Genomic DNA, 13,010 nt, shown 5'->3' with positions numbered 1-13,010 from the left:
AATGCACACAACGCTGCAGTTGCTTGAATATCAGAGTTCGCGACAGAGTGTGCGACTCGGAGTGGATGACATAGAACGAGCGATAAATGCGGATACGAAGTTGAAGAGGAACGGGCGAAGAATCACTGCTCTTGGATGCCAATAGGCAACGCAGAGTGTGTTTGCCTGCTGAGACGCTGCTTTTGCTCGAGATGCATCGAAATGAGGTCGAAATGCTGGTGCTGGCGCGGATGCAGATGCGGATGCAACGGGAGTAGCAAGACAGGCGGAAAGGGTATCGTCACCGTAGCATGATGGGGCAAGAATGTGTGTGATCCGTTGATGCATGCAACACGCTTAGTCGTCCGAGTCGTCGCTCATGAACTCGTCCTCGTCCTCGAATACGGCCATGTCCTCGAAGGCGACCTTGTATCGCAGAATACCACCGATGCCACCGAATCCTTTGCAGAACTGCATACCCTCTTGCGATCGATCAGTGACGAATTCGAGGTTAGTACCGAACTGACGGTAGTTTTCTGCAAGCCATTCGAGAAGTGGCATGGGTTCTTCGACTTGTTCCATGGCCTCGCCAGTGGCACGATCCATGAAGCGGCTGCGATCCTTCTCCTGCTCCTTGGTCAGCATCAAAACCTGCTGGCTGCCGTCACTGTCTTTGAGCACATAGCGTGTGACGTCCAAATTCTCCCAAACGATCAAAGTCTCTACGGCACCAAGATCCAAGGCCTTGAAGGTGTCTTCCAGACCGAAGCAGTACTTGCCTGTCTCCATGGAGATTTCGTCAAAGTATTTTTGGATGAGTCTCTTCTCCTGGACGAACTTGACATTGGACAGCGTCTCGGCGGCCAGCTCGATAGCCTGATTGAAACCATTCTCGCCACCATACGAGACATCGACAATCTTGACAATTTTGGGTTGAAGACGGTAGTCGAACATGTCGGACTGACTGAGCTCGGTCTTGAAATCAGCGGAACCTGCAAGAACGAGACCGGCGACGTTGCACTTGTTGTCGGTGATAAAGTGCTGGGTGGAAAGCTCGGCAATCTTTCGAACGTAGTTGTGACGCGCTTCCTCACGTAGACGGGCGAAGCGAAGCGCTGACTGACCACCACGACCGTGCTTCTTTGGCAAGTCTACCGAGAGCTTCTGCAAAACTGTACGGGTGTTACCCGAAAGCGTACCGAAAAGCGAACCGTTACCGTCCATGACGATGAAACCAAACTTGGCATCGGCCTCGAGAAGCTCGCTTAGCGCTTCGGTGTGGAATTTGTTGTCGCAAAGGTAAAGAGATGTGTTGATGGGCTTAAAAGGCTCGAAGGAAAAGTTGACTTTCTTCTCCTTGCCTTCGTCGGTGAGGATGGTGCCACAGTATACGACGAGACCGTTGTCGGGAACTCTGTTGTAGAGCTTTAGACGCTGCTGTGTGGAGGTGATGGCGGCAAGCACCGAGAGACGGTTGACACGCGATTTGATGTTGGAAGCGGTACCGTACTCTTGGGTAAGCATGTTGGAAGCTTGGGAGATCTGAGACCTTGGTGGAAGGATGAGCGAAATCATCGAGGTACCAGCACCGCGAGCAGCATCGAGCTGCTTGACGAGCTTCTTGATCTTCCAGATCTGGATGTTGGCCTCTGCGGCGTCTTGTGCGTTAGCCATTGTGTATGTGAGAGGAGTTAAGTAGTGGCAAGAATCGAGATGCTAGAATCGATTGCCGAGTGAGACCGAGAAAAGTAGATGGCTGATGCAACCGTGTTCTGAGCGGTGCTGCTGGCAAAGATTGCTGCTGAAAGACAATAAACAGCAGACAGCGTTGCTGGTTGATGGCTAGTGATGTACGGTGATGGTGGAGATGTGCACAAGATGCGACGGCCAATCACGAATATCTGTTGAGCCAGAGTGAGCAGGTAGGTTGTCTTGGCCACTCGTGACTGAGTTTTCAAAGTTTGCCGATACTTTCGTAGGCTCCTTGACCTGAGAAGAAAAGATCAAAGCACACCGAAAATTGATCCAGTTAGTCTGAGACGTGAGAGTACGAAACATGAAGAATCAATCACGAATCAAATGAAACGCTCACAAAACTCAAGACTACGCCGCCCAGTCACGAGTAATCACTTTAAGCACAGCTGAGGTGCTCTCACGGACTCACAACTGGTTATTCACCATTTTACATTCTGTGATTCACGATTCGTGATTGTGAACTCACGACTTGTTCAACTCACGACGACTGTAAACTCAGTGACTCTGACTTGGCTAAGTCACTCAGTCAGTCACGAGTCGTGAGTTGGCAGCGACGTGCGAGCAATTTCTGCCTGTTCGACCAGAAAAAACTGCACATCCAAACTCTTATGCCGATCCGACTCATGACTTAATTCGATCGGGGTTTAATCACGTTAATCACGATGGGTTGCAGGCTCTAACACTTGGAAATGCAGCCGCCCGCGAATCGTGACTCAAGAAGGAGGCACACAGCACGAGAGGCGCCAGTCACGAGTGGCTTTCAAACTCGTAGCTCTCGTCTCGCTTGCCTGGCGCGGCGTGTATCTCTGTATCTTGCTTGGTTAGAAATCACTTTCCGGTCTTACAGCTCAATGTGACAGACAAACGCAAAGCAAACATCGCAATCATCATTGGTCTGCCGCGACTGAGACCAATTCGTGATTCACAGATTCACAGATTCACGATTCACGATTCACTTCGCGATTGGAATTCACGATTCATCGCTGTTCGGATACAGCGGCCGGTTGGTAAAGCAGCTTTCCTGCCGGTCTCATCGGTCATCACTCTGCCAGAAACAGAACCTCCCAGAGCATTTCGCTATTCTCAAATGCGGGGTCCCTTGTCCGTCCAACTCACACTTTCCGACGCTCAGTCCACCTTTCTTCCTCCTCCTCAACCTGCTTCGATCTCACCTTTGTAGACGTATCAAGCCGAATACCTCTCTGCAGTTTGGCACCAGAGACTTTCTTGGCCTCACACAACTCGAGCTCCATTCCTTTGCTCAAAATCATGCACTAGGCTCAACTCTTACACACTCCCGCGGCCTGAACATATTGCAAACGTGTTTGATCTTCTTCTTCTACTTTCTCACCTTCCAGCATCGCAGATACTCACGCAGCGCTTGTCTTGATTACCACGGCCATGTCGCGCTCGTCCAAGTCAAAAGGTCGATCGGCCAAGTCGACGATTGTCACGGTTCAATATGATACCACCCTCAAGTCGTCGCTAGTCCATCTACCCATGTGCCTCTATGCACCACTGGTCGACCTTGCCGTCCCACCACAGTCGCTCGTTGTCGAGATTCATCCCACACCATCTTCGAGCCAGAATGCCCTTCCGTACTATGCAGGATGGTCAGGCATGAGCGCAGCACCGCTTTCGGTAGCGAACTCTCTCTCGCAGAACCCCGCTTCATCCGCCAACGGCAAGTTTTCCGCATCCGATGTTCTCAACATCTCTCCCTCTCTCGCAGCGTCGTTCCATCCACCTTTGCCAGACGGCGCCACGTGCTCGGTGCGTCTCCTCCGCTCTCCGCCTCTTCCCACCGCCATCAAGATTGACGTGACGCCGCTGTCTGCCGACGACTGGGAGATCCTCAGCTTGCATGCCGAAGAAGTGGAACTCAACATGCTCGGCCAAGTGCGTGCAGCTACCACCAACCAGGTCATCACTGTTCATGTTGGCAGGGGTGCAAACACGCTTGTTCGCTTCCGCGTCGACTCGACCACCCCAACCACCACTGCGGTAGACGCTGCTGAGCCGGACAACGAGGACACAGAGGCTGTTGCCGCCGCCATCGCCGTTCGCCTTTCAACTGATACTGAAGTCATAATTGCTCCAAGATTGCGAAACAAGGCCGTAGACCCATCGTTGGAGGAGGAACACTCCTTGCAACCAACCAGCAGGCCAGCCCTAAACGGAGCCGGAGCCGAAAGTGAGGTGCAAGCTCTTCGGCAGACGCTCCCTAAGCTGCTCTGGCGTGTCTTACCTCAACGCTTTGCCCAGGGACTCCACCTCGACAGCTTGTCTACAAGCGTCGCTGTACCACCAAGTTCAGCTGTCGGCTATTCACAGCTGCGAATAGTTTATCCGGATACTCGCCTCTCCGTCACCAAAGTCTCGTGTCCGACTAACAACAGTGCTCAGGAGATGTCGAATGCAGGTAGAGACAAGAGCTCTGTAGCAACAACCACAAATGGATACGATGACGGCGACAAAGATACAGCCAGTACTTCAAACACGATGCCTGTGAGGCCAACAGCAAGTGCGAGGTTCGTCAATGCCGACGATCTACCAGGTGCCAGAGTGCCAACGGATGCAGCATGGCCAGAACGACACGTACTAGTTGGCGCAGGTCTGCGCGAACAGCTTGGTATTCAGGACTACGATCTTGTCCGCTTCGGTCCTCCACCACCCGGATTCGCCAAGTCAGTGCCGGCCAAGGTGGCAGCACAGCCCAACACGCCTTCTTCGTCCCTGGAAGCAAACGAAGAAAACGGATCCGATCTAGCAGGTGTCGACCGCATCCTCAGCGATGCACAAGATGTCATCTCGACCTGCTTTCGTTCACGTGCTCTTGAGGCAGTAGCTGGCTCCTCTGCTGAAGCCAGACCATTCCAAGGCTCGTCGAGCTTGCTTCTCTCCGGAGGTCCTGGTGCTGGAAAAACTGTGGTCGCCAAGCAACTTGCTGCCAATCTCTCGTCCGACTATCGCCTGTGTCTCGCCACCTCCTACTTCGACTGTTCGCCTTACAGCGAGGAACGCGTGCCTGTACTGCGCGCTCGCTTCACCGAATGGCTCAACGATGCAGCCTGGAAAGCACCCAGCCTGCTCATCCTCGACAACATTGATCGTATCATCCCCGCCGAGATGGAGCATGTCGATTCGCAGCGATCCCGCCAGCTGGCCGAAGCCTTTGTTGCAAGGGTTAGGGACTGCGTCAAGGATTTTGCTGTGTTTGTAGTTGCCACTGCACAGGGCAGTACCAGCGTCCACAGCTTGTTGAACTCGAGTCACCTGTGGTTGGATAACTTGCAGCTCAAGCCACCGGGCAAAGATGGCAGAAGAGAGATCCTGTCTCACCTGGTGGGCAAGAAGCTCAAGAACGCAAACAAGCAAGGGGAGCACGCGGTCTCGGATCTCAATTTTGTCACTTTGGCGACGCAGACAGAAGGGTACTTGCCAGCCGACTTGCGCGACCTTGTCGAGAGGGCGACGCATCAGGCAGCTATTCGCAGTGCAGAGCAGGGTCGTGAAGCAACTCGAGCGCTTCCTGCAGTCAACGGGCTTGCTGAAGATGCAAAGCAACACGGGGCTGCGAATGGTATTGTCAGCTCTTCCGCAGAGGCAGGAGAGGCGCTATCGATCACCATGGACGACTTTACGCAAGCACAGGATGGATTCACCCCGCTATCACTGCGAGACGTCAAGCTGGAAAAGTCTTCTGTCGCATGGTCCGACATTGGTGGGCTGGTCGAAACGCGCCGTGTGCTTCGCGAGACACTCGAATGGCCCACAAAATACGCAGCAATTTTCGCCTCGTGTCCGTTGCGACTTCGTTCCGGTCTGTTGTTGTATGGTTACCCAGGATGCGGTAAGACGCTGCTCGCTTCAGCCGTCGCCAAGGAATGTGGACTCAACTTTATCAGCGTCAAAGGACCCGAAATCCTCAACAAGTACATCGGAGCATCCGAAAAATCTGTCCGCGATCTATTCGATCGAGCACAAGCAGCCAAGCCGTGCGTGCTGTTCTTCGACGAGTTCGACTCGATCGCGCCGAAGCGTGGTCACGACAGTACGGGCGTGACGGATCGCGTGGTCAACCAGATGCTGACACAGATGGACGGTGCGGAAGGATTGGATGGCGTGTACGTGCTTGCTGCCACCAGTCGACCGGATTTGATCGATTCAGCGCTCTTGAGGCCAGGTCGTTTGGACAAGTCGCTGCTGTGCGATATGCCCGGGTTGGAGGATCGCGTGGATATTATGAAGGCCATTGCGAGAAAGGTGCATTTGCATCCTGACGTGGACTTGGACAAGTGGGCCACGAGGACCGAGGGCTTCTCAGGAGCCGATCTGCAGGCATTGCTGTACAACGCTCACTTGGAGGCGATTCACGAATCCATCGCTGCGGTCGAAGAGAAAGATGGAGAGGGAAAGCAGGACAAAGACGATTCGGATGGTGCGGTCAAATTTACCACTATTGGTGGGGCCAAGAAGACATTGAGCGGGGCAGAGAGGCAGGCGTTGGCACGGAAGCTTGAGCTGGTGCTCAAGAATTGTCAACAGCCAACGACCAAGGTTGGACGCATTCTCCCTGCTCACCTCACTTCTGCTGCGCCTAACGGCGTTCACACCGACAATGGCACGGAGCAAAAGACAAAGAAGAGCAAGACGCTGGTCACCGAAGCGCATCTAGAAACTTCGATCAAGAGCACACGCCCCAGTGTGCCACTGGAAGAGCAGCAAAGGTTGCGAGGTATCTACAGGACTTTTGCAGGCGATAGAGATGGAAATTTCCCGGATGGTGAGGCGAGCACGCAGATCGGGGCCAGAAGCAGCCTTATGTAGTCCAGACATGCAAGCATCAGAGACGTGAAGCGCGGAATCATATTGTTTGGACGGATCGACCTTGTGTTGGACAGTGTCCGTAGAATCGGGACGATCAGGTCACAAGTTGGCACGACATATTGAGCATCTCTGAGGGACGCCTAACTGACACGTGAAACAGCTGCGGATGGTTACCGAAATGAATGACGTTCTCCGAGACGTTAGATCTCACGGAAAACGTTGCCAACCAGACGATCATGATTGGAACCACGTGCTATCAAGTTTTGGTAGTCTGAGGTCAGAGTTTCAGTGCAACCAAATCGGCAGTACATGAACGCGGAATTCTGCGTGCCTGCCTAGAATTCGAGCCTCAGAGCTATGGTGACAGAACATGAGCCGCAACCGCTTGCCGCACCAAAGACGAGCAAGCTGATCGCCAGCAAGAATGTTTATACCTTACTGGTTCATGAGTGCAGCTTCAAGCAGCGTCGAGACACCCGAGGTCTCTTGAAATCCTGAGCGTGTTGCAATTGCAAGGAACTTTTGAAATTCCACATTCCACGAGCTGTTCGGCAGCTGATAGATCCGAGACTGATAACGACTTGGCCTTTCCTGCAACGTCTGACTGAGCAGGAGCGGCTATTGCTGATCGGCGATATCTCTTTGTCACCGTCAGCGAGCCGCGTTTTCAAGACGATCTCATCAGTCCTGGTCCGCATTGTCCCAGATTGTTGAGCATGCCTACATAAGCCATCGAGTAGTTCACTGCGCACTTGCCACGAATCGGGTACGTTGCGTGCCTGCTCAAATCAAAGCAGGCTCAATCACAAAGAGGCTTCATACATACGATGTTGCAGAAGAACGATCATCTTCTCACCCTAACCTCATGCCGGACTTTGCCGAACGAGAATTGGAAAGCAGGAAGAAAAAGTCTTGACCCTCGGGTTTGTGCATCGCGAACACATATTGCTCCATGTGGGTATCACGAAAGAATCAGAAGGCTTATGATAAAGTGCCAGTGCACAAGGCACCGGCAGTCTAATTTGTTGTTCACCAGAAAGACGCGCAGGACGCGCCGCAGCAAAACAAGATTTCATCCGCCAGACGTACGTTCAGCCCTCTTTCACGTTCAGTTGGTGATTTAGCTAAAATTTGGTGTGCAGGGTGGTTGATGCACACGATGCACCCACGCAGTTGTTGGCTTTTCACTGCTTCTTTTCACACCACAGAGTTCGACGGAGCACCGCTACATCTGGGCGCTTAGCTGTGTCTTTGGCGTCTCCCATCGAATCATGTAGATGTGGCGAATTGTTGAAAAGTCGAAAGCGAACACCCACGACCCTTTCAACGGCACCAAGAATAATTTGGTGAAACTTTCTATAAGCGGGTGACGAGAAGAAACTCTATTTTGGTTGCTTCTGGGCGTCAGCGGCGCATGGCGATTCCAATCTATAACGTCAGTAGAGAGTAACTAGTTAAGTTAGATACAGTTGTGAGTGTACATACGTAAGAAGAGTTCAAAATTTCACGAATGATCAGATTTGATATAAAATATTATTAATAGCTTACATAGATGTCCACGCTTAGCACTTTCCAGATTCTGTGTACAGCCGAGTGGTGTCTGTGTTCGTGTGCAGCTGCACTTGAAGGGGAGACCAAAATCACCGAACCGAACATCTCGTCTATTGGCGGAACTCTGCCTGCTTTCAAACTCTCTTCGACCGCTTTCAACACAAAATCCAAGATTATTCTGAACAGTGGCAATCTTCTCCTACACACCCACGCACAATCGCACACCTTTTGCACGCAAGCGCGTCCTCGCGCTTGGCTTTCAACCCACGTTTCTTCGGTTTTCAATCAGACATCGGCGATCTTTTCGCGCCACTCTGCGGCTTGGTGCTGCCATTCGCGTTCTTGCGCAACAGTCGGCGTGAATGAACCAAAAGATGATTCTGAAAGCACCGCAACAAAATTTCGTCATGAATGCACGCACGCCTTTCGCTTTTTCCCAGCCCATCTATGCTCCTGCGCAGCCCGGTCAACCCCTCGAAACTCTGTCCGATCTGTTTCCCATTGGTTCTGTGCGATTCGCTAGCATGGAGAATCCGCGGTCAACTCTCAAGCTTTGCGGGTCTCCCCACCTTCTAGGCTCAAGAGCGAGCGCGTGATTGCTTCAGACAGAAAAAAAAACTTTTCCTTGTCGCGCCAGTTCACGGCGAAAGAGAGAGGAGTGAAGAGTGCAAGCGTAATTGCTGCCGAAGCGTGGCGTCTACATGAAATCCACAGCTGCGCACTGGCCGAGCTATGTAAAGCCTTGAACACGACTCGTGACTATCCAAGCAGCACACCGCACAGCCTTTGGCTGAGTCGTGAGTAATCTCAATCGTGAATCACGATTCGTGATTCGTGATTGTCGGAGAGGATTCCGACGCTTGCATTTTCAACGCGCCTTTTCACGCCGCTGTTGAACGCTGCACGCTGCTGCAGGCTCCGTGCGTTGCACCCTTCAGTTTGCGCCACACTCGTCGCGCCCTTATCGCAATTGGCAGCACATCGCCATTCACAGATTTGGTCTTTCAACTGTTCCCTTCCGCCCAGAAGAGCCCTTGCTTTGTAGTCTGAGAATATAAAGATCTGCTTCTGATCGCTTATCAAACTCATCATTTCCCAACAGTGAATCTTTTACCCTCGCTCACTAGGGATTGCTTTCTTAGTCGTCGTTCGTTGATCCCCTCCCCTCACACCACCATCACATACCCCAATCGCCTTGTCTCATCGACACACGATCCGTGCCCACAATGTCCGCTGCCACACAATCTTCGCCCGCTACCAACGGCATTTCTTCGTCGCCTTCTAAGGTCGCCTTTGACCACAGTGAGGCTCTCAAGAAGATTGCTTCCGTGCCTCTGGTTTCTGACTCGCTCTCGTTTGCTCAGTCGACCATCAAATCGCACTCGCTTCTCGCCACTACGTACGGCTACGGTGAAAATCTCATCAACTCGTCGCTCAAAGCTGCCGAGCCCATTACCAACCGCATCCACCCACAGCTTGCTTACGTCGACTCGCTCGCTGTCAAGTCGCTCAACTTTGCCGAGAGCAAGTGGAGCTACCCCTTCCAAGCAAACACACAGGAGCTCATCGATGTAGCCAAGCTTCCAGCTGACCACGCACGAAGCTTCGTCCAGGCTTACGCTGCCGCCGTTCAAAAGGCGTACGGAGAGCGTCTGTACACTCCCGCCAAGTCTGCCTACGATTCGCACATCGTCCCTGCCTACGACACAGCCTCCTCCAAGTTTGATGAGATCAAGAACCAGAACGCTGTCCTTCAGCGCGCGACCGACATTGTCAAGGAACTACAGGCTAATCTCGCCAAGACTCTCGAGACCATCTCTTCGCGCAGCAAACAGGAGGGTGAGCAGGCGACCGAGAAGGCTCAAGGTCTGTCGAATGCCATCTTTGCCGAGCTCGAGCGCGTTCGCAGCTTTGCGCACAGCTTGCCCGCCGAGAGCCGCAAGCGTGTCGGACCTGTCATCGAGACCTTCACCGAGACGTACGAGCGTCTCAGCAAGGAGGCTCGTAACCCCGAGCTGCCCGCAAGCACTCGTTTCCTCAACGTGATCAAATTTGTCCGAGAGCAGTCGCTGCCTGCTCTTCAGAAGGCCATCATTAGCCCTCCCTCTGAGACTACGCAGAAGGTAGAGGCGAAGGTTGACGCGGCCGTCAGCGGCAGCAAGTAGGGTTCTAGCGGCTGTTGATTGCAAAAGTTCTTCCTTCTCGTCCGGTTTTACCAGCATGTCGCGCCTCGTTTTCCACGACATATTCTGATTCGTGTCTGTTGTAGGTGTGTTTTCCCCTGTCTTATGTGTCTCACGCTCCCTGTCTTGGCCCGACAATTCTCAGAATACCCCACACATGTTTTCTCGTATTGATCGCTTTTGTTCTCGTTTTGTGCTAGTTTTGCATTTGTTGAGGCTGCGTCAAGTGTGTGAAAATGCTAGACAGTTGGAATTCTCGAGATGCGCAAGGGCATTTGCGGACCAACGTCTTCCTGGCCAACAACCCTGCTACGGATCACGGCGGTTTGCTTAGCCTCGACCTTCCAATCTTGAACGGTTTCGAAGTGGAAGCTTCCGACGAGATGACAGAGCATAGCTTTGAATTCGGCTAGCGCGAATCTGTTGCCGATGCAGCCTCTTGGTCCGGAGATAAAGCTCATCAGGTGCATGGGCAGGCCGTTTTGGCGGGGAGCTGGGGGTAGGTCGAGCCATCTTTCAGGGACAAACTCGGCAGCGTCAGGGCCCCAGATTTCGTCGTCGATATTGATGAGGGTGATGGGGATGATGACTTCTCGACCTGCTGGGATGTGTATGGAATTGAACGTGCCACGCCCGTCTCGTGTAGGGTAGGGTTTGGAGAGAGGGACGTCGGCGGAAGTTTTGGCCACTCGAATCGTGCTGGGAACAGCAGAGTTGACACGCAAAGATTCCTTGCATACTGCATCGAGGTACGGCATGGACATCAACTCGTCGTATCCCGGATCGCGTTCCATTCCGCGGCCAAAGTGGTCGTGAATCTCGTCTCGCAGCTTTTGTTGGACCGAAGATTGTTGTGCCAGCAACCAGAGCGTCCAGGCTGTTTGGTTCGAGGTTGTCTCGTGTCCCGCAATGAGCAGTGTAGTAATCTGCCCGATGAGTTCGGCATCGTCGAGTTTCTCCTTGGGTGACACATCGGCGGCCATGTTGGCTCGCATCATGAGATGCAAAAGGTCTTTGCCTGGTGCAGAACCGTTCGTGGAGACCGAGTCTTTCTCGTCAAAGTCGGCCTTGGTGAATGCATCGCTTGACGTGGTCTTACCTCTAGCTTCGATCTCGTCCTGCATCTCACCTCGAATCTCGGCTTTTTTGCGATCAACGATTTGCATCGACACCTTTTCCAGTTCGCCATAGGCTGAATCAGTTGCCCACTTGCGCTTGTTAGGGATCGAGTTGACCCATTTCAGCCACTTGAAATTCGACAGGTACAGTTGCAGAAAGCGAACAATGTCGATCTTGAGCGACAACTTGAACAGCGTGTTGAAAGCATCACCGAGCTCGTCACCGGCTCGTCTGACCACGATGGAAGGATCAACGTCTACCTTGAGAGCTTCGAAATGATAGCCAAAGCCGGCATCGCCGATGATGTCGAGAGCTGCACGGATACACCACCAGCCGATATCGATGACCGGTTCGCCTGGTTTGCTCGCCTTCATCGCATAACTCGACTGAGCAACAAATGGCCTCGTAACACCATCCACACCCCCTTCTTTGGCGTTCGAGTTGGATCGATCGACCATCTGACCAATCTTTTCGACAAGGTCCCTCGAATACCGCATAAAGATCGGGTTCAACTCTCGGATAGCTCCCACACTGAACGCCGGCTGCAAGATCTTGCGCTGCCTCTTATGCACATCGCCCTCGGCAACCAGAACTCCTTCGCCCAGAAAGTTTTTCAACACCAACCGTGTCGAAGCAGGTTTTTCGTAGTTGTACGAGTTAGCAGCACTCAGCATGTGAAGCATCGCTTTAGCATCGGAGATCATGAGTCGGGGAGAGTAGAACAAGCCGCGATAGACGTAGACCTTGGTGTTGAGTTCGCGATGAAAGGTAAGATGTCCTTCGACGGGCGGGCTCTTGCGAATGTATCCGAGATGGCCAGTAAGCAGCGGGTAGCGGTCGGTTCGTGCGGGACGCGGGATGTGAGAGTACATGTCTGTGCCAAGTATGTGCAGAGAGATATAGCGCCATGTTGCAATGCCGAAAAAGAAGAGTGCGGCGGAGAGGACGAGGAAGAGTGGAACAAGGACGAGCGAGGCCAAGAAAGATGTGATGGGGTAGGCGCGAATGAGTGAGATGGGCTTCAGGAGGAGCGCAAAGATCTGCTCAGCGGCAGAGGACAGTGTCACTTCAAAAGACATGATGCTGAGCTGGTTGTGTGTTGGTCATACAATCCTTGAGATGAACGCGAGAGGGGATGAAGAATCCTTGCCTGAAGCGAAAAGTCCAGCAATACAGGGCGATAACGATTCTCTTTATGTATCAAAGGTGTTGGTCATCGACCACGGAAGGATGGCAGTGATGCGGCCAAGTAAGATTCGGGTACAAGAACGTTGACAGCGGGATGGAAAGGTAAAGAGAATAGAAGTGCCGACTCGGACGCCTGCAATCACTTGAAGAAGCGGCAACCCTTCACGCTTGTGTGAGCCAGCTACCACAGTGCTGGGAACAGCACTCAAATATCTCCGCATTTGTCATCAGCTCAGCATTCACGATTCGTGCCTGTTGCGCCGGCGACCAAGACGCCGTTGCTACTGAGCATGTATTTGGGGCGATAAGTATTTGGGGCGATACGCCGGAAAAAAGGCTGTTGCATTTCCCGCGGTTGTTCCATAGCTTGGAGGGCAGTTGGTAGACCACACGCCGCATCGGAAT

At 52.8% G+C, this 13,010-nt stretch overlaps 4 protein-coding genes across 4 annotated transcripts; 2 read left to right on the top strand and 2 right to left on the bottom strand.

The window, feature by feature from the left end:
• Positions 1-336: 336 nt before the first annotated feature.
• UMAG_04192 (putative translation termination factor eRF1) lies at positions 337-1,653 on the bottom strand (the record flags this gene model as incomplete). Its single annotated transcript, XM_011392377.1, has 1 exon — positions 337-1,653. One exon carries the CDS (start codon positions 1,651-1,653, stop codon positions 337-339), a length of 1,317 nt encoding a protein of 438 aa, XP_011390679.1.
• Positions 1,654-3,135: 1,482 nt separating this feature from the next.
• UMAG_04191 (putative AAA family ATPase peroxin) lies at positions 3,136-6,564 on the top strand (the record flags this gene model as incomplete). The annotated part of the gene is made up of 1 exon (XM_011392376.1): positions 3,136-6,564. One exon carries the CDS (start codon positions 3,136-3,138, stop codon positions 6,562-6,564), a length of 3,429 nt encoding a protein of 1,142 aa, XP_011390678.1.
• A 2,777-nt stretch (positions 6,565-9,341) lies between these two features.
• UMAG_04190 (uncharacterized protein) lies at positions 9,342-10,280 on the top strand (the record flags this gene model as incomplete). Its single annotated transcript, XM_011392375.1, has 1 exon — positions 9,342-10,280. The coding sequence occupies one exon, from the start codon at positions 9,342-9,344 to the stop codon at positions 10,278-10,280; it is 939 nt and encodes a 312-aa protein (XP_011390677.1).
• Positions 10,281-10,537: 257 nt separating this feature from the next.
• Positions 10,538-12,496, bottom strand: UMAG_04189 (uncharacterized protein; the record flags this gene model as incomplete). The annotated part of the gene is made up of 1 exon (XM_011392374.1): positions 10,538-12,496. The coding sequence occupies one exon, from the start codon at positions 12,494-12,496 to the stop codon at positions 10,538-10,540; it is 1,959 nt and encodes a 652-aa protein (XP_011390676.1).
• Positions 12,497-13,010: the final 514 nt, after the last annotated feature.

Source organism: Mycosarcoma maydis, chromosome 12 (assembly GCF_000328475.2).
Source record: "Mycosarcoma maydis chromosome 12, whole genome shotgun sequence".
NCBI classification, from domain to species: domain Eukaryota; kingdom Fungi; phylum Basidiomycota; class Ustilaginomycetes; order Ustilaginales; genus Mycosarcoma; species Mycosarcoma maydis.
Note: the sequence above shows the minus strand (reverse complement) of the source record. Positions and strands in the feature narration are given on the sequence as shown.